This window comes from Cyanistes caeruleus, chromosome 19, assembly GCF_971803275.1.
Source record: "Cyanistes caeruleus chromosome 19, bCyaCae1.hap1.1, whole genome shotgun sequence".
Lineage (NCBI taxonomy): Eukaryota > Metazoa > Chordata > Aves > Passeriformes > Paridae > Cyanistes > Cyanistes caeruleus.
In genome coordinates, this window is record NC_141719.1 from 2,046,409 (window position 1) to 2,073,394 (window position 26,986).

At 46.0% G+C, this 26,986-nt stretch overlaps 1 protein-coding gene across 1 annotated transcript in view; it reads left to right on the forward strand.

Annotated features, from left to right (window-relative positions):
* Positions 1–25,945, forward strand: part of LOC111937213 (myosin-2-like) — a 29,102-nt gene extending 3,157 nt beyond the window's left edge. Inside the window, exons 2-41 of the mRNA XM_023938473.2 lie at positions 2,536–2,581; positions 3,111–3,318; positions 4,480–4,623; positions 4,704–4,860; positions 5,712–5,739; positions 5,819–5,927; positions 6,429–6,521; positions 6,834–6,897; positions 6,979–7,077; positions 8,083–8,186; positions 8,267–8,405; positions 8,952–9,070; positions 9,232–9,381; positions 9,821–9,991; positions 10,562–10,871; positions 11,032–11,105; positions 11,332–11,419; positions 11,529–11,646; positions 12,963–13,086; positions 13,178–13,314; positions 13,391–13,646; positions 13,827–14,069; positions 14,428–14,604; positions 14,686–14,831; positions 14,919–15,009; positions 15,409–15,798; positions 15,892–16,018; positions 16,930–17,048; positions 17,546–17,742; positions 17,913–18,096; positions 18,737–18,902; positions 19,496–19,620; positions 19,829–20,137; positions 20,223–20,426; positions 20,557–20,682; positions 22,216–22,386; positions 22,479–22,583; positions 22,657–22,752; positions 22,873–23,010; positions 25,766–25,945. Of these exons, the coding sequence (XP_023794241.2) occupies positions 3,115–3,318; positions 4,480–4,623; positions 4,704–4,860; positions 5,712–5,739; positions 5,819–5,927; positions 6,429–6,521; positions 6,834–6,897; positions 6,979–7,077; positions 8,083–8,186; positions 8,267–8,405; positions 8,952–9,070; positions 9,232–9,381; positions 9,821–9,991; positions 10,562–10,871; positions 11,032–11,105; positions 11,332–11,419; positions 11,529–11,646; positions 12,963–13,086; positions 13,178–13,314; positions 13,391–13,646; positions 13,827–14,069; positions 14,428–14,604; positions 14,686–14,831; positions 14,919–15,009; positions 15,409–15,798; positions 15,892–16,018; positions 16,930–17,048; positions 17,546–17,742; positions 17,913–18,096; positions 18,737–18,902; positions 19,496–19,620; positions 19,829–20,137; positions 20,223–20,426; positions 20,557–20,682; positions 22,216–22,386; positions 22,479–22,583; positions 22,657–22,752; positions 22,873–23,010; positions 25,766–25,789 (5,826 nt within the window). The 5' untranslated portion in view covers positions 2,536–2,581; positions 3,111–3,114 and the 3' untranslated portion in view covers positions 25,790–25,945. The remainder of the gene's footprint in view (positions 1–2,535; positions 2,582–3,110; positions 3,319–4,479; positions 4,624–4,703; positions 4,861–5,711; positions 5,740–5,818; positions 5,928–6,428; positions 6,522–6,833; positions 6,898–6,978; positions 7,078–8,082; positions 8,187–8,266; positions 8,406–8,951; positions 9,071–9,231; positions 9,382–9,820; positions 9,992–10,561; positions 10,872–11,031; positions 11,106–11,331; positions 11,420–11,528; positions 11,647–12,962; positions 13,087–13,177; positions 13,315–13,390; positions 13,647–13,826; positions 14,070–14,427; positions 14,605–14,685; positions 14,832–14,918; positions 15,010–15,408; positions 15,799–15,891; positions 16,019–16,929; positions 17,049–17,545; positions 17,743–17,912; positions 18,097–18,736; positions 18,903–19,495; positions 19,621–19,828; positions 20,138–20,222; positions 20,427–20,556; positions 20,683–22,215; positions 22,387–22,478; positions 22,584–22,656; positions 22,753–22,872; positions 23,011–25,765) is intronic.
* Positions 25,946–26,986: the final 1,041 nt, after the last annotated feature.

Below are 26,986 nucleotides of genomic sequence, written 5' to 3' on the forward strand. Positions count from 1 at the left end.
GCAACAGATGTACCTGCAGCTGCCATGGGTCATTGCTCATGGTTTTCCTGCACTCTGCTCCCACCTGGGCACCTGAACAACAAGAGAAAACTGGGACTGTGGCTCTCACTGCCTGAGGCTTCTCTTTGTTCTTTTCTGTTCACTCCACAGCTGGGTGTGGGGAATTTGCCAGCAGTGTGGCCAGGAAGGCAAATGACAGCTGGGTCTGTACCAGCCATGGTGTGGCCAGCAGGACCAGGAGAGTGACCAGCCCCCTGTGCTGGGCACTGCTGAGTGCTCTGTCCAGTTCTGGGCCCCTCATGACAACCAAGACATCGAGGGGCTGGACTTGTCCAGAGAAGGGAACGGAGCTGGGAAAGGGTCTGTAGCTCCAGAAGGAGCTGGGAAGGGGCTCAGCCTGGAGAAGAGGAGGCTCAGGGGGAACTTCTGGCTCTGCACAACTTCATGGCAGGAGAGGACAGCCATGGGGGTCAGGCTCTGCTCCCAGGGAACAGGGACAGGAGGAGAGAGAACAGCCTCAGGCTGGGCCAGGGGAGGCTCTGGTTGGACATCAAGAGGAAATTCTTCACTGAAAGGGTGGTCAAACAACGGAGCAGACTGCTCAGGGAGGTGGTGGAGTGCCCATCCCTGGATGTGGCACTCAATGCTGTGGGCTGAGTAACAAGGTGGGCATCAGTCAAAGGTGGACTTGATCTTGGAGACCGTTTCCAACCCCAATGACTGTGTGGGTGAGGTCCAGCCCCTCCTGCCTTGAGCATGCCTGGGAACAGGAAACATCCTTTCTGAATTACAGTGGCTATTTGGTGTCAAAGACAAATTGGTCTGGTGTGCCTCAGCCTTTTGCTCTCAGCACATCCACTGTGCTGAGTTCAAAGGGCCGATCACAAGGGATGTGTGCTAAAATAAGCTTTTCCCTCATCCTCCAGGCTTAGGGGGATTCTAGGAATTCATAGTTCATGAGATATGTGGCTGTGGTGTCCATTTTTAGTGACCTTAAATGAAATTAAGGGCAACATGAAACATGTTTTTCAAAACACTAGTGACAGTGACTCTGCTGCAAGCCCACAGGCTCAGCTCTCATCGGGCAAACAGGGTCAGCCACTGTCCGAGAGACAGGGTGACATCCTCTGTGCTGGAGCAGCAGCTGCAAATGTCCCAGGGTGCTCCAGCTCAGGGTGGTGCTGTGGGAGGTGGCAGGAGCTGTTTGGGGAGGGTGGAGGGGGCTTCTGGCTTCACACAAGTCTTGGCTTTGTTCTGCTCAGGGAAGGCTGGTCCTGCAGCCTTGGGTGAGCATCCATGCAGTGCAAACAAAGGGTGCTGAACACTGACACACGACCAGAACAGCCAGAATGGCTCAGGATGGAGGAGACCCTTCCTCTCCTGCACCAGCTGTGTGGGAAGACTCCCAGCTGCTGCCCTGCCAGCCATTGCCTGGCTGCTCTGTACCAAACAGTGTGTTTGGGACTGGGAGATCTCCATTTAAAGCCCACTTTCCCAGTATCCTTGTCGTGTGGGAATTGGAGTCACACCTCTGAGAACATCCTTAGCATGGTGTAATGGGGCTTCTGCAGCTGCTTTTGGCAGTGAATGTCAAAGTTGTATTTGAAGTTAAACTTGTGTAGTGTATTTGTGATTTGACATTCATGAACTGTCCACCCCTGGCCAGATTTGGGTGTTGTTCTTTCTGGTTAGTCTCTAATTTGCCATGTTTGTCACATTGTATTTCAGTTGTGGCCTCTCATCTTGTACTCCCTGACCCGTGCAGTGGGATAAGCCACAAGAATTGCCACAACTGATCCTACATGAATCCTCATCCTCTTTTTCCTTCCCATGGCCTTGCTCTCCACCCCATACAGAGCTGTTTTGGGTTCCTTCACCACTGTGCAGCTCTGCCCAGGCAATCTGTGAGCAGGAGCAGTGAGGCAGGTCCCTTCTGTGCTATCATTTGACATGCTGGTCAGAGTGAAGTGCTGGCTGTGGTTGTAGCTGGCAGGAGAGCACGTTCCCAGTAAAGGAAATTTCCACCAAAAAAAAGTCAACAAACCACAGATAGATCCCAGAGTTACTAAAATTGGTAGAGAAGAGCAGGTCCTTTCTTTACACACTGTATATGGCAAAAAATGAACGTGAATTGGTGAGCAGGCGGGAGTGTCGATCCCTTCCTTCCAAATATAGGGAAGGGGCTGAACAGGGGAACTAAGCTGAGCCTATAAAAGCTGTCACGGAGAAAGCCCTTGTTGGTAGCTCCTGATGTCCTGTCCATGCTCATGGCCATGCTGTGACTGACCTGCAGAGGGACAGAGGGCTCCTGCCACAGGTCCTGCTCTCCATGCTTGGAGCCTCACAAGGCTATCGCACTGTGGTGGGAATTCTGCTGTAGATTCCCTGCTGGGCCATTCCTTGGGCAGGGAAAGAGTGGTCTCTGGTGAACTTTTCTGGCCCTCAAAAGGCACAGTTACTTGCAATGAGAGGTGTTGGGCCTTTGGAGAGGCTGCAGCTTAGTTGAAATCTGACCTTTGACTCTTTCTCTTTCAGAGATTCGAGATGTCAGCCGGGTCCTTCCTGCTGTCTGTTGACTGAGGTGAGGATTTGAGGCATGAAAACTAACAGCTTGCCCAGGCTGGCATGAGCTGGCTTTTCTCCTGTGCTCACTGTAGGCAGGTGCCTGTTTTTCCCCCTCCAGGAGCTCCTTTAATGAACCACTGCACATGTCCATTCCTGCCCACTGTGGCTACTCACCAAAGGAATAGGACAGGTTCCATGTCAATAGAGAGTGGGGGAAAGTCATAAATTAAAAACCAGAAGAAAAATAATCTTCAGGGCTTCCCTTTTCCAAGCACTACATGAATCCTTCAGATCTGACCACTTTCCTGGGGAGCCCTCCTCCTCCTCCTTTGGACATGGATCTCCTTGCCTTAGGGCCATGAAGGGTGGAAGCTCTTCTTCACTGCCTTTGCACCTTCCAGCTTGGAAAAACAGCTCTAAGATCTCACCACACACAGCTGAGAGCTGGGAGGGGTGAGCTTGGAGCAGCCAGCTGGGGGTGAATGTTCAGCTCCACTCTGCCCTAAGCACCACATGGGACCAGCCCAGCTGGGTCTGTCTTTCAGAGCCATGAGCAGAGACGCTGGCATGGAGATTTTTGGTGAGGCCGCACCGTACCTGCGCAAATCTGAGAAGGAGAGAATAGAAGCCCAGAATCAGCCATTTGATGCCAAGACCCACTGCTTTGTGGCTGATCCCGAGGTGGAGTACACCAGGGGAAGGATTAAGGCTGCACAGGATGGGAAGATAACTGTTGAGACAGAGGATGGCAGAGTAAGTGCATTCCTTCTGGCCCTTGTCCCAGCCCTGCTTAGGGACCCAGGGCATCTGCTGGGGATGAACTGAGAAAGCACCAGGCTAGCTCAGGCAGGAAATCTGCCCTGCCCTCCCCTGGCCTCTGACTGGGACCAGCACAGCCTCCACAGGAAAGTTTAGCTCTGGATGGCGGGACAAAAGTATTCATTGTGGAATTATTCTTGATTTGGGCTCTAAAAATCAGGCAATGCTCTAAACCAGGTTGGATCATAGCCTTGCCAGTCTTAGTTTTTCACACTTTCTCAGCTAACACTGTTATATCCACTCATAAATTCCTTCTTTTACTGGTAGCTGAGCAGACAGATACTTTGCCAGTCGCCTTTGCATGTGAAATTGTCAGTGTCACTGGCTGCAGTTTCCCAGAGGAGCATCCAAGGTGTTAATCTTCCAAAATGCTGAAATGTCTTAGCAGCTTGTGTCCTGATACCTTTTGTAAGAATAACTGCAGGAGTTGAAAGAACAACCATGGACAACCAACATCTTGGCAGTAGGTGCTACAAGGCTTTTAGAAAGCGCTGGCTCAGTTAAGCTGCTGCCAGCTGTGAACATCTGCTGCCCCCACAACACATCCGCGGGCTCTGGCTGTATGACAGGGTGGTCCCTCACTGTGTGAGCCCAGAAAACAGCGCTATTTGGTACAGACAGAGCCTTTCTTTATTTGGGAATGGCCACAGGCAGGAGTGGAACAAGTCTGTCCCAAGGGTGGATCTGCTGTTGATGAGTCTTGCACAGTTCGTGTCCCGGCTCTCTGGCACTGCCATGGCAAACCTGGAGGCTGGGAGGTTGGCTGGCCAGCAGATGTGCCCCAGGCTCTTACAGCCATGAGCAGCAGAGACCTAAAGTTCATAAGCAGTGATGATGTATTGACAGATCTGATCCAGCACAAATCATGTGGTCATAGCAATTCCAGTAAATTTACATCCTGTCAGTACCAGTGTTGTAGAGTTCCTTGCTGGCTGAAGTGTTTGTCCTGAAATAGCCATATCTTGCTCAGCACGGTTAAACAGAAAGGAAAATATTAATTAGAGCAGCCTTAGAGATGTTATTACTTCTCTGTGGTTGTGGAAGGACTGTCAAGAGTTGCTGAACCAGGGTTTGCTCTTTCTTCCTGAACTATAGACAGTTGTTGTCAAACCTGATGATGTGTATGCCATGAACCCACCTAAGTTTGACAGAGTTGAGGATGTGGCCATGCTGACCCACCTGCATGAACCTGCTGTCCTCTACAACCTCAAGGACCGCTACAGCTCCTGGATGATCTATGTAAGTTCCTTCTTCTGGCAAAGGAGAAAATACAGCTGCAGGAGCTGGACTTCAGTGACACCTCTGTTTTTTTCCTGCAGACCTACTCGGGTCTCTTCTGCGTCACTGTCAACCCCTACAAGTGGCTGCCGGTGTACAACCCCGAGGTGGTGTTGGCCTACCGAGGCAAGAAGCGCCAGGAGGCCCCTCCACACATCTTCTCCATCTCTGACAACGCCTATCAGTTCATGCTGACTGGTGAGCTTTTCTATTTTGACCAGACTTGGAGTAAAAAAGTGTGTCAGAACCGTAGTTTCTGCCAAGTGCCATTTGTGGTGGGTTTTAGTGCTGGCTAAAATCACCAGTGCACTTACTCATTTTTGCTGTCAGATATGGATTAGGAGAAGGGCAAAACAGGCTTAAAGCTTAAAACCACCACACCATTCCATACTGCTATGTCTCAGTCACCTTTACCATCTCTTGCAGAGTGCTTGGTCTGTGTAATATTGAAGATTATGTACTTTATCTGCAGATTATCTGGTTTTTATTATCAAGCCTACCTGATGCAAAACCAGCTCCAGACAGTTATCCCCATCTTCTGAAATATTTACTTTATCTTTCAAGCACTGTGCTGTTGTGCTGCACATGATCTGTATTTCTGGTTTAAGTACCAAACTTAGCAGCCTGCCACGGACCTCTGCAAAGGGCAGCTGCACTTGGACAGGACACACTGTCTGGGAAGTCCCTGGGCACCTGCATGTGGCTTCAAGGAACAGCAGGTGGATCCAGAACAGAGCTGGTAGAAATGCTGTCACCAAAACACGTGGTTTTAATTTGAATAAAGTCTTGTCCCATATTTAATAGTATTAAAGGTAAAGAATGGAAAAGACAGAAGCAAAAACAAGCACAGGATGAGCAAAGGAGGAGGAGAGAAGACAAAAAGTGGAGTATAGTGAGGGAAAGAGAGGTGGAGAGTAGACTATGCACCTTTTCAGTTTTGTCTGCAGAGATTTTGCTTCATTCCCCCTGATGGGCAGCAGGTCACAGGGACCTGAGAAGCGGCGCTTTCCCTGCAGCTTCTCTGACCGCAGGTATTTTCCCTTTGACAGATCGTGAAAACCAGTCTATCCTGATCACGTAAGTGCATCTGCCACTCTGGACTTTGTCTCCAACAACATGTGGGCATTATTCTTCACTCTGAGCCTTCTTTTGCCAGTGGAGAATCCGGTGCTGGGAAGACGGTGAACACCAAGCGCGTCATCCAGTACTACGCGACAATCGCCGCCAGCGGGGACCCGGCCACCACGAAGGAGTCCCGGGTGAAGGTGTGAGGAGGAAGGGCTTGGGGAAGGGCAGTTCAGGATGTCATCCCCTTGTGGCTGTGGACAGCACTGGTGACACACTCTTACCTCAAAATGCCTTTTATTAGCTTCAGCTGCTCTTTGAAAGGCAGTAGGAGGAGGGGCTGATGTGCAGTCAGCACCACAGCAAATACAAACCACCAGAGCTGACACTGACACTGCCAAGGTGTAGCTTAACCTGAAGATCTGCAGAATTGGTGCCCAGGAAGAATCAGAAGCTCCAGTTTCTTAACATGGATCAATCTGTTCCTGTGGCTGAGACCTGAGAGCTCTGACTGTGGGAGAAATAAGAAAAATGAGTTATTTGGTTTTTACTCCCAGCACTGGTTCTTGGCGCTGGAGTTGAGGAGGTGCTGCTGTAGAGCTGAAGTGCACATGGCTGCACATGTAATCATGCCATAGATTCACTTCTTCCTTCCACATAGCTCATGGTGTTTTTCAATAATTATTCAATTATTCCTGCAGGGTATGCTCAAGGATCAAATCCTCAGTGCCAACCCACTGCTGGAGGCCTTTGGGAATGCCAAGACCGTGAGAAATGACAACTCCTCTCGCTTTGTGAGTCATCCTGTGTCTGCCCCTCTGCCCTCCTGTGTTTTTAATGCTCTTTGCCTTCTTGTTAGCTGTGACTGTGAGCCCCTTGGCTGGGAAAAATGTTCTTGCTGACCAATTTCTTGGTTTTTTATGAAATTCTGATGTGTTAGCAGCTGTTTCATGCTCACATTGCTGCAGCAAAGTGTTCCCCTTTATCTACCTTGATATATCAAAGCTAATCAGACTGATTTGGTGATGATGTCACTACGACTGAAGAGGTTAAAAAAACACTCTTGAGATTGCTGCACTGATCACCACCTTCTGTCTGCTTGCTAGGGTAAATTCATTCGTATCCATTTTGGAACCTCAGGAAAACTGGCCTCTGGTGACATTGAGACCTGTGAGTAACTGAGAGGGGCCGACAGCCTGGCTAGAATGTAAAGAACCTGAAAAATGTCTAAAATGTGCATACATTTTACAGACTTGCTGGAAAAGTCAAGAGTCACTTTCCAACTGAAAGCTGAGAGAAGCTACCATATCTTCTACCAGATCCTCTCCAATAAGAAGCCTGAACTGCTTGGTAAGGACAGCCACCACCTGGTGACACTGAGTAAAGTCAGGGTGGGAAACATCTCCCTCCGTGTGCCAGCTCAGGGACAGAGGGCCCAGTGCTCCCAGGGCACAATGCCATGTGCCACACACCCCCAGGTGCCCCTTTAGCAGCACCTCAGTCTGTGCAGAGCAGGGATCATGTGCTGATTTATGTCCTCAGCACTGCAGCCTCGGCCCTGCCCGGGTTCCCCAAGCTGTACTTGTGTCTCTGCAGAGCAGGTCACACTAGGGCTTTACTCCATCTCCACTTATCCTCCCTGGGCAAGTTCTGACACAAACTGTGTGCAGGTGAGGTGCAGGGGTGACCAGTGTACTCTGCCTTGCTATTCTCTGTGGTGTGGTAATTCCAACTTGGATGGGCCAGATCCTGTGAATAATCTTCAGTGGAAAGGTAAGCAATTCTGTGTGCAGGATGGGAAGGTACCTTGATCCACAAACCATTTATCTCAGTTTTTCATCACATGGGAAAAGGTTATTTCCTGTTTCCAGTGCAGCCCCTCTGACCTTCTCCCCCTTCCCACTGCCATGGCACTCCCTACTCATGCCCCACATCTGTTTCTTTTGCCACACACCCAGCCACTCCACTCATCCTCGGTCCACTCTGCCCATCCTTCCCAGCTATCCACAGAACATTTCCCAAGGTGGAGCTCCTGCTTCCATCCTCCCTCTCTGTGTGTATCATGTATGAGAGGATGAGCCTTAACTAAAAGCCTCTTTCTTAAAAGCTGTTTCTGTGGATGGCCTGTGTTCTGTGTCTGCTGGTGCTGAGTGCTCAGCTCAGTTCACAACATGTTGAACTGGAAGGACTGCTCAGCCAGGGGAAGGAAGATGAAAGGTTTCACTCTTTCTGGCCTCTTGGTAGAAAACCAAGAGTTTGGGGTGCAAAAGGAAGGAGAGATCATGAAACCTTACTGAGCCATTGTTCCATATTCCCTGCCAGGCTCTGGCTCTCACTCCTGTGTTTGCCTTTCAGAGATGCTCCTGGTCACAGCCAACCCCTATGACTATCCCTTCATCAGCCAAGGGCAGATCTCTGTGGCCAGCATCGATGACCAGGAGGAGCTTGTTGCCACAGATGTGAGTACAGTTGGCAAGGAGAGACAGTGTCACTTTTACTCTCACAGCTGTTAAAAGCAGCTGATCTGTCTGGTGTGCAGGTGGCCATTGACACTTTGGGCTTCAGCCCCGATGAGAGAATGGGGATTTACAAGTTGATGGGAGCAATCCTGCACAGTGGGAACATGAAGTTCAAGCAGAAACCACGTGAGGAGCAGGCAGAGCCTGATGGCACAGAAGGTAATACCTTCCTGGCTGGGAGAGAACTATTTCCAACTGTTTCCATGTCATTTTTCACTAGGAGGGAGTCTTCCAGGAGAGATGCAGTTGTTCCTTTATAAACATAAAAAAGAGGTTTGATTTTCAATTTACCACCTCAAGTAGAGGCACCTTCTGCATCCAGTTTACTGCTGATGACTCTGCTGTAGGACCTTGTGCCTGGGGCACATTGCTGTAGTGTTCTCCAGTTTCTGGTTACACACACACACTTGTTCTGCCTGGGTGGACACTGTGGAGAAGTGGCCTGATGGGAAAAACTCTGTATTATCCCATCAGCAGCGCATTCATGGGTTTCACCACATCTGTTGGGGCTGCTGTAGCCACTCTGTCATGAGGAACAATCCTACAAGGCTGTTCAGAAAAGTAAATGAGAATGTTAGTCAAGATTTGTGGATGGGGCAAGGCCAATCAAGTTGCAAGTTTCAGAGTGAGCTCTGGCTGGTTCCAATGCTCTGTGTGTGTCCAAGATAAGAAGAAAGTATTTCAAGTTCCTATTTTATTTTCCAGAGGCTGATAAAGCAGCATATCTGATGGGCCTGAACTCAGCAGATTTGCTGAAGGCTTTGTGCTACCCCCGGGTGAAAGTGGGAAATGAATATGTCATGAAGGGCCAAACTGTGGATCAGGTGAGGGTCAAGGAGCAGCAGAGAGCATTCCTCTCCCTAAGGAAAAGGAATGGGTCACAGCTGAGAGTGGTGGGGGCCATTAAGGCACTGTTTGTGGGCATGGTGAGGGGCAGTTTGTTCTGGGGATGCATTGACCCAGGTGTGTGAACATCTCCCTGCAGGTGCAGCAGGCAGTGAATGCCATTGCCAAGTCTGTCTATGAGAAACTCTTCCTGTGGATGGTTGTTCGCATCAACCAACAGCTGGACACGAAGCTGCCAAGACAGCACTTTATTGGGGTCTTAGACATTGCTGGCTTCGAGATCTTTGAGGTTTGCAGTACTCTCAGACTTCTGCCTGTCTCTAAATGTTTTTTTTAATTTTGTTTGTCTTCTCTGACCTTTCCTTCTCCTCACCCCAGTGCAGCCCTCAAGAACAGGGCAAATCTGTCTGAAGCAGCTTCTGCCTTTATAGATGCATCACTCACTTTGTAAGAGAAGAGACATGGCAGAAGCATGGCCATGAAGCTGCTGTCTCTCTCCCCACAGAATCTGTATTTAGGGACATTAGGGCCACCCAAGCCATGGCCAATGCAGGCTGCAGCAACCATGTGCTGCACTTCACAACTTTTCTGTAAGCCTGGACACCCATGGTGTGTTCATTATCAAAACCCTTTTGGGACAGTCTGGATGACCTTGCCATGTCATCTCTGTGAAAAAAAAATGGATCAGAGGCAGTTTAACACTATTAACACACTTACTCAAACATTAGTTTAACAGCTTTGAGCAGCTGTGCATCAACTTCACCAATGAGAAACTGCAACAGTTCTTCAACCACCACATGTTCGTGCTGGAGCAGGAGGAGTACAAGAAGGAGGGGATTGAATGGGAGTTCATTGACTTTGGCATGGACCTGGCTGCCTGCATTGAGCTCATTGAGAAGGTGAGTTTCTTAAGCATTTTTTGCAATCACAGAAATGGGATCTGTGAAGGGTTCTTGAGAGTGTTTGTGCTGAGTGCCTCCAATACAATTCACATCTCTTCTCCTTTGTTTCTTTAAATATTACCCTTGTGATTAATTCATTATTCACTGTCTGGGAACGTATCCTGTCTTCTAAAATGACACTGATTTTATCCTCTCCTCCTCCTCTCCTCCTCTTCCTCCTCTCCTCTTTTTTCTCAGTTTAATAAAAATTCCAGAAAGTCTCATGTCTGGCTGCTTTTTGTTCCTTCTGAGTAAGAAGTCACTACTGCATTCTAAGAAGTTACTGCATAGTTTTTACCAGACTTCTTTTGTTTTTCACATGTGTCTGGGTAGTTCAAAACTGTATATTAAAATCTTATAAGTTCTTTTAGGTATCTTGCCAGCTGTTCACAAAAAATCTTGCCTACCTGCTCCTCTCAGGCTAATTCTCTATAAAATGCCTCCAGTACTTCAATTTTAGCATGTCTTTCACTATGTATTATTATAGCTTGAATTCATCTTATTTGAAAACACTGTTTTTCTATTCAGCCCATGGGCATCTTCTCCATCCTGGAAGAGGAGTGCATGTTCCCCAAGGCAACTGACACCTCTTTCAAGAACAAGCTCTATGACCAACACCTGGGCAAGTCCAGCAGCTTCCAGAAGCCCAAGCCTGGCAAAGGCAAGGCTGAAGCTCACTTCTCCCTGGTGCACTACGCTGGCACAGTGGACTACAACATCACTGGCTGGCTGGAGAAGAACAAGGACCCTCTGAATGAAACTGTCATTGGGCTGTACCAGAAGTCATCTATGAAAATTTTATGCCATCTTTATGCCAGTTTTGCTTCCTTAGATGAAGGTAAGCTCACAGGAGTATGTTTCCAGTTTGGGATCCCTACTCACCTGACATGGATCAATGTTGAGTCAGTGCTTGTGTGCTGTGAGTTAGATGCACAATTATAACACTGCCAAAGGGATCTGCAGCAGTCCCTCATCTGGTCTGTCGTCTCATTTTCCAGCTGAAGGTGGTGGAAAGACAAAAGGAACCAAGAAGAAGGGCTCTTCCTTCCAAACTGTGTCTGTACTCTTCCGGGTAAGTGTGTTCTCTGGCAGACTCTCACACCTGGCTCCACAGCCACATTTTCATTTTAAGACAGGAGGGAAGTTCTTCAGTAGTAGCCATTTACTTTGCTGATATCTACAGAGGATTGTAGAGGATTCACTAGAAAAGAAAGTTCTGAATTTTTTCTTTTCCACAGAATCAAATCACTTTGAGAACTGAGATAATATAGAGATGAGAAATTATCTCTGTTTTACAGGAAAATCTAAATAAATTGATGTCTAACTTACGAACAACTCATCCCCACTTTGTGCGTTGCATCATTCCCAATGAAACAAAGACCCCAGGTAATTTGTAAAACACAGAATAGAAAGAATAGAATAGAACATAGAATAAAAAGGGGCAGAATGAGCAATGCTGGAGCAATCTGTATGTTCCCATGCTGCTCTGTCACAGGTCTGATGGACCACAGGCTTGTTCTGCACCAGCTGCGATGTAATGGTGTTCTGGAAGGCATTCGGATCTGCAGGAAAGGATTTCCTAACAAGATACCATATGGGGATTTCAAACAAAGGTCAGTAATAACATTCTCGTGTTTGCACTGGGCCCAATTCATTTGAAAGAAGAGTCTTGCTAAACCAATCCATGATACAATTGTTAGAAAAAGTCTATTTTAATATTTAACACGCATGGAAAGCAAAAGGCATAATTAATAGCATGGTCTGTGTGGGCAGTGCTCACCCAGATGCCTTCCTCAATACTGTGTGCCAAAACCTATTTTTAATTAATTCCTGTTAATCTGAATGTTTGGATATTTTTTGCTTTAATTCTCAAATTGGGCAAAAGCAGGTTTCAGCAAAAATACAGAGGGTGGTCTATGCACATCCTGTATTTAACTGCTATCTAGTAGAGGTTTGAAGAGAGTGGTTTAAATAATTTTAACTAGCATGGTTTTACAAATCCAATACTATTTCTTGATGAAATGCTATGTTTGACTGGCAAATAGAGCTGCAGTAACAAAGGGGACTTCAACTGGAAATCCAAGTTAGTTCCAATGATTTCTCTCATTTTGTAGTGGGTTAATGTTTTTACAGGCTAACATTTCTACAGCGTTAGCAGATTAATTTATAGATTAAACCCCACAACCAAAAAAATCTCATCATGGGAACTGCTGCAAATATGACATTTATAAAGGGTTGCTAAATTCAGGGCAACCCAGCTGGGGTCATCTGCTCATTGTGTTAGAACAAAGGCAAATGTAGGGTCAGATATCTAAGAACAAAGCAATAACTCCCCCCTTACACCTCTGCAGGTTGTGCTGCAGAGCAGGTCACTGAAAAGGGCTGAAATGGTGCTCTGGGCACTGACTGAAGGCATTGGCCCAGCCATTGACGTGGGAGGGCAGATTTGTGTATCAATGCCGAAAATAGGTATGGAATAATCTCTCAGTGTAGGATTAGGAAGTCCATTGTTGGATACAAAGTCTAATTCTGGGTTACGTGGTTCAGGAGGAATGTGAGAAGCTGGATATGGTTCAGAAAAGCAGTTCCCCTACTTTTAAAATCCATCCATTTTTTGAATTTCCAGCTAAGCCAAGGGTCTGGATCCCTAGAGTAGAGATAATGACTGTGACACAGACAAGGAGAGTCTCTCAGGTCCAGAGAACAGACTGTCCATGCCTTCAGTCTCAGTGAGGGCTGTAACACATCCTTGGAACCTACTGAACTGACCTGCTGCTATTTGCTGCTTTTCTTACTGCTTTGCTATTTGAGGCTGGAGGTGTGAGTCAGACTCAGCCTTCCTCTGTATCTTCAAACTGACAGCTGTTCTTGTGGCATCCTGTGCACTAAAATGGTACTGATGGGTAAGCTTTTTCCTTTATTTTATCAGATACCACCTTCTGAATTCCAGTGTCATTCCAGAAGGAAAGTTTATTGATAGCAGGAAGGCGTGTGAAAAGTTGCTGTCTTCCATTGAGATAGATCATACTCAGTACAAATTTGGACACACTAAGGTAAATGTTTAATTTTGCCATACGATAAAACTGCATTGACTGCATTGAAATGTAAACCCAGCAAGGAGTGATGTCTGTTCTTTGGCTGCAGGTGTTCTTCAAGACAGGTTTGCTGGGTGTCCTGGAAGAGATGCGAGATGACTGTTTAGGACAGCTGATCACACGGACCCAGGCTTTGTGCAGGGGATACCTTCGGAGGCTTGAGTTGAAAAGAATGTTCGACCACAGGTGTGTGTCCTCTGCCAGGTCTGGTTGCTCAAGGATGGGCTTTATCCACAGTACTGATGGATCACTTGGGTTCCAGGGAGTCCATCCTCTGCATCCAGTACAACATTCGTGCATTCATGAAAGTCAAGCAGTGGCCCTGGATGAAGCTGTACTTCAAGTTAAAACCCCTGTTAAAAAGTGTGGGAACTGAGAAAGAACTGGCCATGATGAAGGAAGAGTTTGAGAGAACAAAAGAAGAACTGGCTAAATCAGAAGCCATGAGGAACAAACTGGAAGAAAAAATGGTGACTCTGGTGCAAGAGAAAAAGGACCTACAGCTGCAAGTACAAACTGTATGTAATTTAAATCATTTTTGGCTCTTCAGATTACATCAGTTTTTTCTGAGTGTTCAGGAAAGGGCTGAAAGGAAATTCTGTCATTTCATGTACCAGCCACTTAATAAGCAGGTGATTTCTGTAAATGTCAGTGCCAATGTGTGATAATGAAACACATTTCTGTTCTCTTTAAAAAAGGAAAATGAAAATTTGGCTGATGCTGAAGAAAGATGTGACCAGCTGATCAAACTAAAATTCCAGCTGGAAGCTAGAATAAAGGAGGTAATGGAAAAGCTGGAAGATGATGAGGAGATGAGTGCTGATCTGGCAGCCAGAAAGAGGAAACTGGAGGATGAATGTTCTGAGCTGAAGAAAGATATGGATGACCTTGAGTTAACATTGGTCAAGGCAGAAAAGGAAAAACATGCCACTGAAAACAAGGTGCTTTTTATTTCTGCAAGATTTAATAACAGTTGTTCTGTCTATGTATAGGTTCAGTAAACTTGAATGCTTACATACTGTGTAAGAAGATCTCTGGGCCTGGCATTGCATCTGGGCACCTCTGTTGTGCAGGAAAACCAACCCATAAGCATGCAAAAAATGCATTAAAATTAAAGTTCAGCATTGCTTTGTTACTTCTGAAGGGTTGATATGAACAGAAAGATTGTAGAGTGTGACCATAAGACAGTCAAAGCTTCTTTGGGAGTCTAACAGCAAGTTCAGTTCACAATGTCTGTGTTCATTGCCTATGTGAGGGCCAAAGTTATTAGTGACCTTTAAGTATTTTGCCTTACAATAGGTCAAAAATCTGACTGAAGTAGTGACAGGTTTGGATGAGACTGTTGCAAAATTAGTCAAGGAGAAGAAGGCCCTGCAAGAAGCCCAGCAACAGGCACTGGATGACCTGCAAGTAGAGGAGGAGAAAGTTAACACCCTCACCAAAGCTAGGATCAAGCTGGAGCAGCAAGTGAACCACGTGAGCATGTTCAACACAAGGAGAAGGAGCAGGTTCTTTAGCTGTTCCATCAGTTCATGTTTATATATGTTTATGTTGCAGGTTGAAGGATCTTTGGAACTCGAAAGAAAAGTGTGTATGGACCTTCAAAGAGCAAAGAGAAACCTTGAGGGAGAGTTGAAACTTGCACAGGAAACCATAGTAGATCTGGAGAATGATAAACAACATTTAGATGAAAAATTGAGGAAGTATGAGGAAAAAAATTGAAAAAAAAATTATTATTTGGCTTTATCTGGGCATATTTTCTTTTAATAAAAAGAACATCTCCTTCACAGGAAAGACTTTGATTTTAACCAGATGCAAAATAAAATTGCGGAACAGCGAAATGCGGGGACTCATTTACAGAAGAAGATCAGAGACTTGCAGGCAAGAGACTTCATGTACCTACTTCATCATTACTGTTTGCTTGTTTTAAACTGTAGCACCATGAATGATGATTGTCCATAGTTTGACATTGCCTCTGTCAGACACAGGGGAAGCTTCCAGCAGCTTCTCACAGAAGCCACCCCTGTATTCCCCCACTACCCAAACCTGGCCATGCAAACCCAATACAGCAGCAGAAAGCTGTGATCTAAAGCTAGAATGAGTTGATCCGTAGGTCCTTTCCTAAGTCTTTACCTACAATGCCAAATGAGTGAAATTCAAAGGAAGTTTGTTTTGCTTACAGTCTCCAAAACAAGGTTCTTGGTGTTCTACTGTGACAAATATGCACTGAATGACTTGTTCCTTCTTTAATTCCTGATGTGGTATTCCCTCGTTATACAGGCCCGTGCTGCAGAGCTGGAGGAGGAGACCGCAAGTGAGAAAGCGACGCGGGCAAAAGCAGAGAAGCGTTGTGCTGAGCTGGCCAGGGAGCTTGAGGAAATCCGTGGGAGCCTTGAAGAGGCTGGAGGAGCCAGCACTGCTCAAACAGAGCTCACCAAGAAGCGTGAGGCAGAGTTCCAGAAGATGCGGCGGGACCTGGAAGAGGCCACGCTGCAGCACGAAGCCACGGCTGCCGCCCTGCGCAAGAAGCACGCGGACAGCACCGCTGAGCTGGGGGAGCAGATCGACAACCTGCAACGTGTGAAGCAGAAGCTGGAGAAGGAGAAGAGTGAGCTGAAGATGGAGATTGATGACTTGGCCGGTCGTACAGAGATCATTATCAAGTCCAAGGTGTTTCTTTATAACTTGAATTACCAATTATTCTGTCTGATGGGAACTTTCCAAACACACCTACACGGATTCTACTCTCTTATTCTCTTTCAGGCTGTTCTGGAAAAAAGGTACCGCACCCTGGAAGATGAGATGAGTGAGATGAAAGCCAAATTTGAGGAGCACCAGAGGACTGTGAATGAGATGGTGATGCAAAAAGCCCAGCTTCAGACAGAGTCTGGTAAGGAAGGCACAAAGATGTGCTCAGAGGATATTTTTTCTTTCAGTAGCAAACAGATTCTCTCATGTGTACCATTCTCTGACCAGTTTGTTGTAAGGTCATTGAGCTCATGGAGGAAACAGAACTGAAATTTTGAGAAAAAATGTAAAATGGCTCAGGAAAAATCTGAGAAAGACAATATTGGAGGACTACAAGAAGTACTGAGAATTCTAGAGGTAATGGCATAAGCTGTAGGCACCTCTCCAAGAAAGGGATAGGTGCACTTCAGCCCCCAGGACAGAGGGTGGTATGGAATAAATGTTTTCCAGTTACTGTAAATCTTATGAAATGGAATTTTATGGTTTATCTCTTGCATCAAAAGGCAATTGTGGAAAACTGCTACAGCATTTGGTCAGTTCAGCCAGTGTGACAGCATAAAAGCCTACTGCTTCAAAATGAAAATTTGGCTTCAAAAACAATTAAGCAAATATTCAAAATCATTTTTCTTCAGGAAAAAAATAGCATCTATTGGATCAGAACTGTAATAAGGGATACAATTAGAATTAGGGAATCAGGTGAATTTAGATAAAGAAAGAACAACAACAAATGCATTTTGAAAGATTAAAATGTATTGTGGAATGATAAACGTATATATGTACATAATGGGAACAACTGATAAGGTAAACAGTGCTGTGTGATTCCACTTACATATTATTATTATTAATAATAATAATATAATAACAATATTATTAATCACAATATTATATTTATAGATAATATAGATATAATATATTAATGTTATAATAATATAATTATTAAAATAATAATAACAATAACAACAACAATAATAATAACAATAATAATAGTAGATATGAGTGTTTTCAGGATGCTTAATTAGGACAGTACTGAGAACTTGCCCTCTCTTGTCATAGGTGAACTGAGCCATCAACTCAAAGAGAAAGAAACCATAAGGTTGCAGCTGTCCAGAGGCAAGCAGGCACTTACACAGCAGATAGAAGAACTCAAGAGACAGCTGGAGGAAGAGGTCAAGGTAGTGTGAACTCCTGAGCACCTGATAAGGCTTCAAAATATATCAGGGTCTCAGTTAATTTGTAATACACTTCTGGGAGGTTGTAAGTATTGCCTATAGCCTAACACAGTACAATTATTCTGGGGAAGGATGTGTACAGTAAGCACTGTGTGCAGTAATTTCTTTGCAAAGGATGACTCTGGCATGCTGAAAGTTAATTTAACTTGGTGAATTTTTTCATGTTTTTAAATTTCAAAGCCATGGTCTATGTGATTTCTTTAGCTTCTGTAGCCACAGGGAAGACAAGTTACAGCATATGCCAAGGTGAAAGCATCACTTTTGGTCCTTTCTAGTGGTAGAGTTGGTGACATGTAAAGGCAGCTTTCTGAACACTTACAAAACCCCAGCCCTTTGTCTTCTGCCCACGCTGCAGTGATCATATTTCAGATGTGCAAGATCATGAGGTCTCCTGCTGGTCACATCTAACACAAATACGTGATATTGTGGGTAATTTTTAGGCCAAGAACGCCCTGGCCCACGCCCTGCAGTCCGCTCGCCACGACTGTGACTTGCTCCGGGAACAATATGAGGAGGAGCAGGAGGCCAAGGGGGAGCTGCAGAGAGCCCTGTCCAAGGCCAACAGCGAGGTGGCTCAGTGGAGAACCAAATACGAGACAGACGCCATTCAGCGCACGGAGGAGCTCGAGGAGGCCAAGTACGTGGAGGGATGAGATGAGCTGTCCAGATGTATACTGGGCAGAACATAGACCCACTTTTTAGTAGCCTGACCTAAATTTTTGAATTTGCATATAGTCTTAATTAAAATGAGACACATCACGCAATGTTTTTTTTAACTGTATGCTTGTTTTATTTATGTGCCTTAAGGAAAAAGCTCTCTCAGCGTCTCCAGGAGGCAGGGCAGCAGGCAGACATGCTGAATTCCAAGTGTGCCTCCTTGGAGAAGATGAAGTTGAAGCTGCAGGGGGAAGTGGAGGATCTGACACTGGACATAGAGAGAGCAAACTCATCTGCAGCTGCCCTTGACAGGAAACAGCGGAATTTTGATAAGGTTATAAATGAGCACGGTATCTTTCAAATGTAGCATTCCAGAAAGCCAAACTAGCACTCTGTACATCAGTCAATGCTGAAATCAAGGTGAATCCCACTAAAGCCACTAGGGCATGGCAGTAGGAATTTGTCCTGGTGTCAGACACTGCTGTATTTATCTAGTACAAACTGTAGTCACAAAAAAAATAACATTTTCAGTACCAGCAGGAAATGAAACACAATAGACTCTCATATGCGGAAAGGCTGAGAGAATTGGGATTTTTCAGCCTAGAGAAGAGAAGATTTGGGGTGATTTAATTGTGGCTTTCCAGTGCATGAAGGGAGGTAGAAGAAAGATGAAGAGAAACTGTTTACAAAGGCCTGCAGTAACAGGACAAGGGGGAATGCTGACTGAGAGTAGGTTTAGATTGGATATTAGGATGAAATTCTTCCCTGTGAGGGTGGGGAGACCCTGGCACAGGGTGCCCAGAGAAGCTGTGGCTGCCCCGTCCTTGGAGGTGTCCCAAGGCCAGGTTGGACTGGGTTCGGAGTAACCTGGGATGGTGAAAGGTGTCCCTGCCCATGGCAGAGGATTTGGAACTGGGTGGTCTTTGATGTCCCTTCCAACCCAAAGCATTCTGTGGTTCTATGATGTCTTCCAGGTCCTGGCAGAATGGAAGGGGAAGTATGAGGAGAGCCAGCTGGAGCGGGAAGGTCTCTCTAAAGAAACAGGTTCCCTGAACACAGAGGTTTTCAAAGTGAAAAATGCCTATGAGGAAACCTTAGATCAGCTTGAAACAATCAAACAGGAGAACTCCACTCTCCAGAGTAAGTGTTTGGCTCTGGTTTCCCATTATCTTTCACAGACCAACCACAACAAGGTGCTCCACGAGCACACTCATGTCTGCAGGAGGGCACCAAGCACTCTGTCCTTCCTGTGCTCCCCACCCTACTGCAGAATATCAGTGTCTTACCAAAAGCTGTCAAGCATGTTTGTAAAGTGATTAAGCCAATAAAGCAAATGTCCTGGCCCTCATCTGCTGCAGATATTGAGGTGCCATTCCCAGGCAAAGGTAGTGACTATGGGAGACTGAGCAGCTCGTCAAAGTGCTTTTTACAGATGCACTGAACACAGTGACAGGACCTGTAGTTTTAGACTCTGATGGCCTATCTGTGGATGTAACACATGCAGGGCCCTTCCAAGCTCTCTGTAAGGAAGGCTGTGAAACCACACCAGTGCCCCATTTGGCCTGCATGAATTTGTTGTGTCAAGTTTTATCTGTACATATTTACAGATGTGTGTCCCATTGTGTACACATGTACATTTGTGTATATGTATTTATGTGGGCAAAAGGAGTGCTGAATGCAGCAGCAAAGCATAGAGTTCAGCTTCTCTGGTTGATGCCATTCTTCTCTCACAGAGGAAGCAGCTGATCTCACAGAGCAAATTACTGCAAATGGCAAAATTATCAGAGACCTTGAGAAAGCAAAAAAGCAAGCTGAAATAGAAAAAAATGGTCTGCAATTAGCTCTGGAGGAGGCAGAGGTGAGTTAGTTTAAATATTACTGTAAGTATTAAAGAGCATGCCGAGCAGCTTTCTGTTCCCTTTTCTGGCAGTAGCTGTGTGCAAGGTTGATTGTCACACTGATTGTCAGATTTTGGGACATTCTGTGAAGTGACTGAGTACCACCTCAATAATCATGTTCTCTGAAATGTTCCCCTCATCTTTGTTTTTCCCCATTTTCTTTTAAAGGCAGCCCTTGAGCATGAAGAAGTCAAAATCCTTGGTGTCAACCAAGAACTGACTCGGATAAAGTCAGAAATTAGCAGAAAGATTGCTGACAAGGATGAGGAGATCAACCAGCTAAAAAAGGACCATGAAAGGATTGTGGAGACAATGCAGGGTGTTTTAGATGGTGAGATAAGGAGCAGGAATGAGGCCCTGAGGCTGAAGAAGAAGATGGAGGGAGACCTGACTGAAATAGAGATCCAGCTGAGCCATGCCAACCGCCAGGCTGCAGAGGCACAGAAACACCTGCACAGCATCCAGGGAGCTCTCAAGGTCTTGCTTTACCTACTGGTTGATTTATTTTTTGAGCACAGTATTTAAGAAATTCATTAGGACAAAACTGACTCTTCAAATACAGGACACCCAGATACACCTGGATGATGCTCTCAGGACACAGAAGGACCTGAAGGAGCAGGTGGCCATGGTGGAGCGCAGAGCAAACCTGCTGCAGGCTGAAGTTGAGGAGCTCCGGGCAGCCCTGGAGCAGACGGAGAGGTCGAGGAAGCTGGCTGAGCAGGAGCTTCTGGATGCCACTGAACGTGCCCAGCTCCTCCACACCCAGGTAGTTTTGCTAAGACTGATGTATTTTGGGGCCCAGAGATTGAGGGTGGAGGAATGAATAGTAGTTGATGGTCTCTATGTGTGAGAGACCAGAGACAGAAACTTGAAGCCTCTCTCTTTCTCCTTCATAGAACACCAGCCTTTTAAATACAAAGAAGAAGCTTGAAAATGATATGGCAGAACTCCAAACAGAGATAGAGGATGTTACTAATGAAGCAAAAAGTGCTGAAGAAAGAGCTAAGAAGGCAAAGACAGATGTGAGGATGCTACTGTGGTTTTCACTTTGAATTTTCAAAGTTTCCAGTGGCATTGCTGCTGGGAGTTAATGTAAATGCTCTTGTCACAAATGTTGGACAAGGAACCAGTCTGTGGGCCTGGTTGAAAAGGCTTTGTGTCAGAGGAGGATTAGAGCAACAGGAAACATGTCCTGCTGACAGATGGGGCTGTTGCCATAATAAAGAACTAAACCTACATTTAGTCAGTCGAAAACAAAATACCTTTCTTCAGTGCTGCATGAAAACGTAATCCACAAAGAAATCCTGCAGTATTGAAACCAGTAAAGTGGCTAAGGCATCTGAATAGTTATCTTTTCAAAATCCTATTTAACAACTTTTAAAAGGAGAATTGTAAATTTCCATTCAAAATTGGTGCTAAATCCCTCCCATGCAAGACCTGTGAAGCTCAGCCAGGAAATAGGACTGGTATGTCTTGGGACTCAATCTGCTGATGATTTTTGATGCAGAGGATCAAACCAAAATCTTAACAGTTAGAAAAATTATGTGGGATTAAAATAGAAAGAAAACTTTTCAACTTGCTCATTAAAAGGAAAAAAAAAAAAAAATCAATAGAATCTCAGAATTATTAGGATTGGAAGGGACCTCTGGAGACCATCTACTCCAACCCCTCTGTCCAGGAAGGGTCACCTGCAGCAGGTGACACAGGAACGTGTCCAGGCAGGTTTGGAATGTCTGCAGAAGGAGATTCCATGCCCTCCCTGGGTAGCTGTTCCATGCTCTGCCATCCTCCATGGAAAGAAGCTCTTCCTCATGTTGAGGTATTCTTGTGTTTTAATGATTTCTATTCCATTTGAATAAAAGAGAAAGAAAACATTACAATGAATTATATATTTATATAAAACTTCTAGTGGTCGCATTTTTCAATTTAGACCTTTTCAGATATTTTGCTTCCAAAGCAATTTGTTGAATCCTACATTAATTATTATTATATAACCAAAACATTAATTATAATATCATTCAATATTTCACCAAAGTGCTTAATCATATTGTGTAGGAATCCAGCATTTGAGAGCAAAATAAATCTTAGTTTTCTAAAATAACACAGATTATTTTAAACTATTTTGTGCCTTTGTGGCATTATCCTCCAGGAGGTTGTGGCAGTAGCAGGGCAAGCACTGAAGCACACCCCAGATGTGCTGAGCACAGATGCTTTTCAGCTGTGCCATGTCCTGTTCCCAGACTCTGCTGTTGCTCCAGTTGTTTTCCCCCTGGCACCCAGCTGTCAGTGAGGTCACAGTGGGATGTGCAGTGGAACAGAGAATTTACCCCTTCTCTCACTCCAACTCTGTGTACAGTAAGGCAGACTTTTCCCATCCTTTTCCCTACTATTTTTGTCATGTTTTTGCCATTATCATCTCATGTAAAAACCCAAACAAAATAGGGAGTGGGGTAGCAGGAATGGTCAGCAGGACACAGGAGTTAATCCTCCGCTGGTGCACAGTATGTGCTGTTCTTTCACATTCTTCCAGTTTTTTGTGTCATCTCCCTTCCAAGGCAGCCAGGATGGCAGAAGAGCTGAAGAAGGAGCAGGACACCAGTGCCCACCTGGAGAGGACGAAGAAGAACCTGGACCAGACAGTGAAGGACCTGCAGCACCGTCTGGATGAGGCCGAGCAGCTGGCACTGAAGGGAGGGAAGAAGCAGGCCCAGAAGCTGGAGGCCAGGGTGGGTACCAGCACTAAATATGGGTGTCAGAAACATCTTTCTTCTCCAAGTCCTGTGTGAGGGCTTAAGCAAATTGTGGATTAATCCAGCAGATCCAAGAATTAGAAGGTGAACTGGAAGAAGAACAGAAAAAATCCTCAGAGGTTAGGAAAAACATCTGCAAATATGAACAGCATTTCAAAGAGCTCACTTTTCAGGTGGGTAAAAATAGAAAGCAATTCTGATGTTTTGTCTCCCAAGGATATAAAATTCCATGTTCTCTTTCCACAGTGTGAAGAACAAAAGAAGAGCATGATTAAGTTGCAAGATATGGTAAATGGACTGCAGATGAAAATCAAATCCTACAAAAGACAAGCTGAGGAAGCTGTGAGTCACTTAAGTGAAGCAAATCTTTATTTACCAGTTCATAGGACTGTCAGTTTAAAAGCTGTCTCTGTGCCCCAGCATATTGCCAGATGGTTTTGAATTTTCATTTTGCAATTTCAGAATCAACAAGCCAATGCTGATCTCTCCAAACTGAGAAATGCACTGCATAAGATAGGTGAGGCCCTGGAAAGGGCAGATATTGCTGAGAGCCAAGGAAATAAACTCAGAGCTAAGGCCCGAGAAGGCGCTGCTACAAAGGTAAGGCTTTACTGCAGGTGTGCTGTTTGCTCAAATGAGCCTAGCAGCAGATTTGTGCCTTGCCAGTGGTACAGGCATCATTTAGAAATGACAGCTCTGGAAGGAAGGGGCTTTTCAAGACAAGCTGAATGGGTTGGGGTTGTTCAACCTGAGGAAGAGAAGCCTCTGAGCAGACTTTATTCTGCTTAAATGGGGTCTTATAAGAAAGACAGTGAAAGACTCCTTACAAGGACTTTTAGTGACAGGGCAAGGGGTGATGGTTTGAAACTGAAACTGGGTATGTTCATGTTGACCATAAGGAAGAAATATGTACAATGAGAGTGGTGAGACACTGGAACAGGTTGTCCAGAGAAGCTGTGGATCCCCATCATGGGAAATGTTGAAGCTCTGGTTGGATGGGACTCCAAGCAACTTCGTCTGGTGAAAGATATCCCTGCCCATGGCAGGGGTTTTGGACTAGATGGCCTTTGAAGGTCCCTTCCAGCTCACACCATTCTGTGAACTGTGATTCTGTGACTGGCATTTCAGGCTCTGATGCTGAGCATGAGTCTTCTGGCCAGTTTCATCACATTAGATTCAGATTTAAGGAGTTGCCTCATAAAGTGAAAGTAATGAGAGTCAATGTAACTGAACATTTCTAGAATAGCCCTTCTCTGAGCCTCAGGCAGAACTAGCATTATTATTGAGAAAAGACCAGAAGCTCTGTGTCCTTAGCTGAACTTCCTGGGTAGTTGTCTATCTCCAGCCCAAGAGTGGTACAAGATCTAGAGATGCCTTTCCTAGTATGATCTCAGCAGGAGTAACACCTTTTGGCTGCACTAATCTAGCTTAGTTTGTGGCTGGAGACAAAATTCTCTCAGTCCATGTTTTGGAAGAATAACTAGTGCGTAGGGCACATATCCAGGAAACGGAGAACTTTGGCCTCAGGCTGCCTTCTGCAGCATCCCCTTTCTCATAAAGCATTTTCACACTAGAAGAGACCCTATGGAGAACTTGCTTTCTCCCAAAAGCTCTGGCCTGAGACTCAACAGGCAGTGTTGGTTCTTCCAGAGGCTGGTCTGCAGCTTTCAGTGAGTCACAGAGTCACACAAGAGTCCCAGAATTAACCTGGTTGGAAAAGACCTTTGAGATCACCGTGACCCGTGACCCAACACCTCCTCATCAGCCAAAGCCGGCACTCAGTGCCACATCCAGGCTTTCCTTAAACACCTCCAGGGATGGTCACTCCCCCGCCTCCCTGGGCAGCCCATTCCAGTGCCCAAACACCCTTTCTGTGGAGAGATTCCCGATCTCCAGCCTGGAGCTCCCCTGGCCCAGTTTAAGGCTGTGTCCTGTCCCTGCTCCCTGGGAGAAGAGCCCGAACCCCCCTGGCTGTCCCCTCCTGCCAGGGAGTTGTAGGGAGTGATGAGGTCTCCCCTGAGCCTCCTCTTGTCCAGGATAAACACCCCCAGCTCCCTCAGCCGCTGCTCACAGGATTTGTGCTCCAGACCCTCCCCAGCCTTGTTGTCCCTGCAGCATCTCCAGCCCCTCCTGAACCGGGGGAGCAGAGCTGGGCACGGCACTCGAGGTGCGGCCTCCCCAGTGCCCAGCACAGGGCAGGAATCACTTCCCTGGCCCTGCCACACCATTCCTGAGCCAGGCAGGTGCCATTGGCCTTCTTGGCCACATGGGCCCACTGCTGGCCCGTGTTCAGTCAGCTGTCAAGCAGCATCTGCGGGTCCCTTTCTGCCTGGCTGCTGTCCAGCCACTCTGTCCCCAGCCTGAAGGTGATTGTTGTGGCCAGCACTGACACTTGGTCTTGTTGAACCTCATCTTGTTTGATATGGCCCATCAATCCAGCCTGTCCAGGTCCCTCCTACCCTCACCTAAAGCCGTGCACCAGTAAAAGTCTTTGACTCAGTGCTTGCCAGGCTGTCTTGCCCACACCCCAGGGGATGCACTAGGATGGCTGAGTCCAGGTTCCTGAGCAAAGGAACCTTCCTCTCTATACATGAGATAACCTTACAGAGGGAATGCTCAATCTCTAATTGAACTGGCAGCCCAGACAGAGGCAAGATTTCAGGTATCCTCTATTGGATAATGCCAGGTGAAGGCTGGTTGAACAGATTGACTAAGGACCACTGTCTGCAATAACCTGTAGGTTTAGAACCTGCTTTGAGGTGCCTGATACTCCCTTGTACCTGGGAGATGTTAGAAAACACTCAGTATGAGAGAATTCATGTATCTGCTTTGCAGATTTTTAAATCTTTTTCCGTGTTTTTATCATGTGTTTCCTTTGGGTTGTTTTCTGTGTGCTAAAGAAGAAATGGAATTTTCTGAAAGCAGGTAACAGAATGTTGGTAAAGACTTGAAAGCTTTCTTCCCATAAGATTGGGGCCTTGTAAGGGGGAAAGTGAGATAAGAAGTTCAGAGATTGTAAAACACAGCCTGGTGACAGCTCTAGGCCCATAATGCAAGGCTTAGGTCTTGCTGCTTTTTGCCCCTCTTAAGATGGAATAAGCTTAGCAGTGCTTGTGTCCTTGTTTTGCCAGGGAAATAATGGAATTAATATTTTCTTCAGCTGTGGATGGTGGCCATCCTGGTGTTACCTGCATATATTCAACTCACACAGTGATTTTAAGGGTTCCAGACATCCTTGCCTTGGCTCAGGCTCCACTTGTACATCCTAGCTGGATGGTGCACTGAGGTGGATGATTTTAGGGATCAAAAGATTCATCTTGGCATGTGTAGACTAAACAAAGCCTCTCCTTTCTAGGTGGTGTTAGGAACTGAGAAATGAGCTTCTTCTGGGATAACTTCCAAAAAGTATCTCTCCAGGTGTGGAAGTAATTTCCCACAAAAGTAAAGTAATAAAGTAAAACTTTGTTTATGAATACAAACATTTTCTGTTGCTGCTTCTGTACCAGTGTCAATAAAATAGATACCTGCAACTTCAGATGCTTCAAATGTGAATGTTTAAATGAGAGCTTCATTTTATTACTAATTATAGTCAAAGCTCAGGATTTGAGTCTCACTGCTTCTGTGACCAGTTTGACCAATTTTATCCTGAATTGAAACCTAGAGGTTTGACAGGCATTTTGCTTTCCCAAGACATTAATTCTGTTTCAGCTGCTGTAGCCTGGAAGCAGCACATTCTCAGGAGAGAGATTCCCAGCTGCACCTTGTTCTCAGCAGCTCCTGGCACAGTGCTGTGCTTCAGGATGCAATCCAAAGTCCTGCTGTGCTCCTAGGCCATGTCACTGACCCTACCCACCACGTCAAATGACTGGTTACTCAGTGCAATACTCTATTTCATGAACCTGCAGACAAACAGTTGTAACTTGTTTAGGACTAACTGTGCAAAAGAAACAGAAAATTACTAACTGCTAGGCAGGTCTAGTAACTCCTACCAGCCTGTCATTATTCATTCCAGAGTATCCAGGTGTCAACATGGCATTGTCATGTAATCCTCCCAGCCCTCTTGCCCACTTTTGGTCCAAAGTCTGCTGTTTGCTCTTGCCCCAGCTACACAGTCCCTGGTTCTTTGAGACCCAAAGCACAGAGGGCAGAGCACAGCAGCCCCTGCAAGGCTCTGCATGGATGTGGCTTTAGCAGGATAATCCCTACACCCACTGCATCAGCTCCTTTCTGCTGGCAGTGCAGCTGTTTCCCATTTCATAAAGTGGAATTCACCTTTGGTTTGTGTTGGCTCTGACTCATGACAGGGTTGGCTGAATGGCAGGTCCCAGAGCCTGGCTTTTCCCACCTGGCACCTGGAGTCCCCAGGCTGACTCTGTCCAGGACCATGGTGCCTGTGTTGGCATAACACACCATGCATGTGGGGCTGGCTGGTTTGGAGGGGAGGAGGATCCTGAGAGCACGAGGGCAGGGTTGGGCTCAGGATTAGCAATGAAGCACTGTGGAAAGCCTGTGCTGCCATTGCCTCCAGTAAGAAGCAAAACAGACTGAAAGAAACACACGGCCATGGGGCACAAAC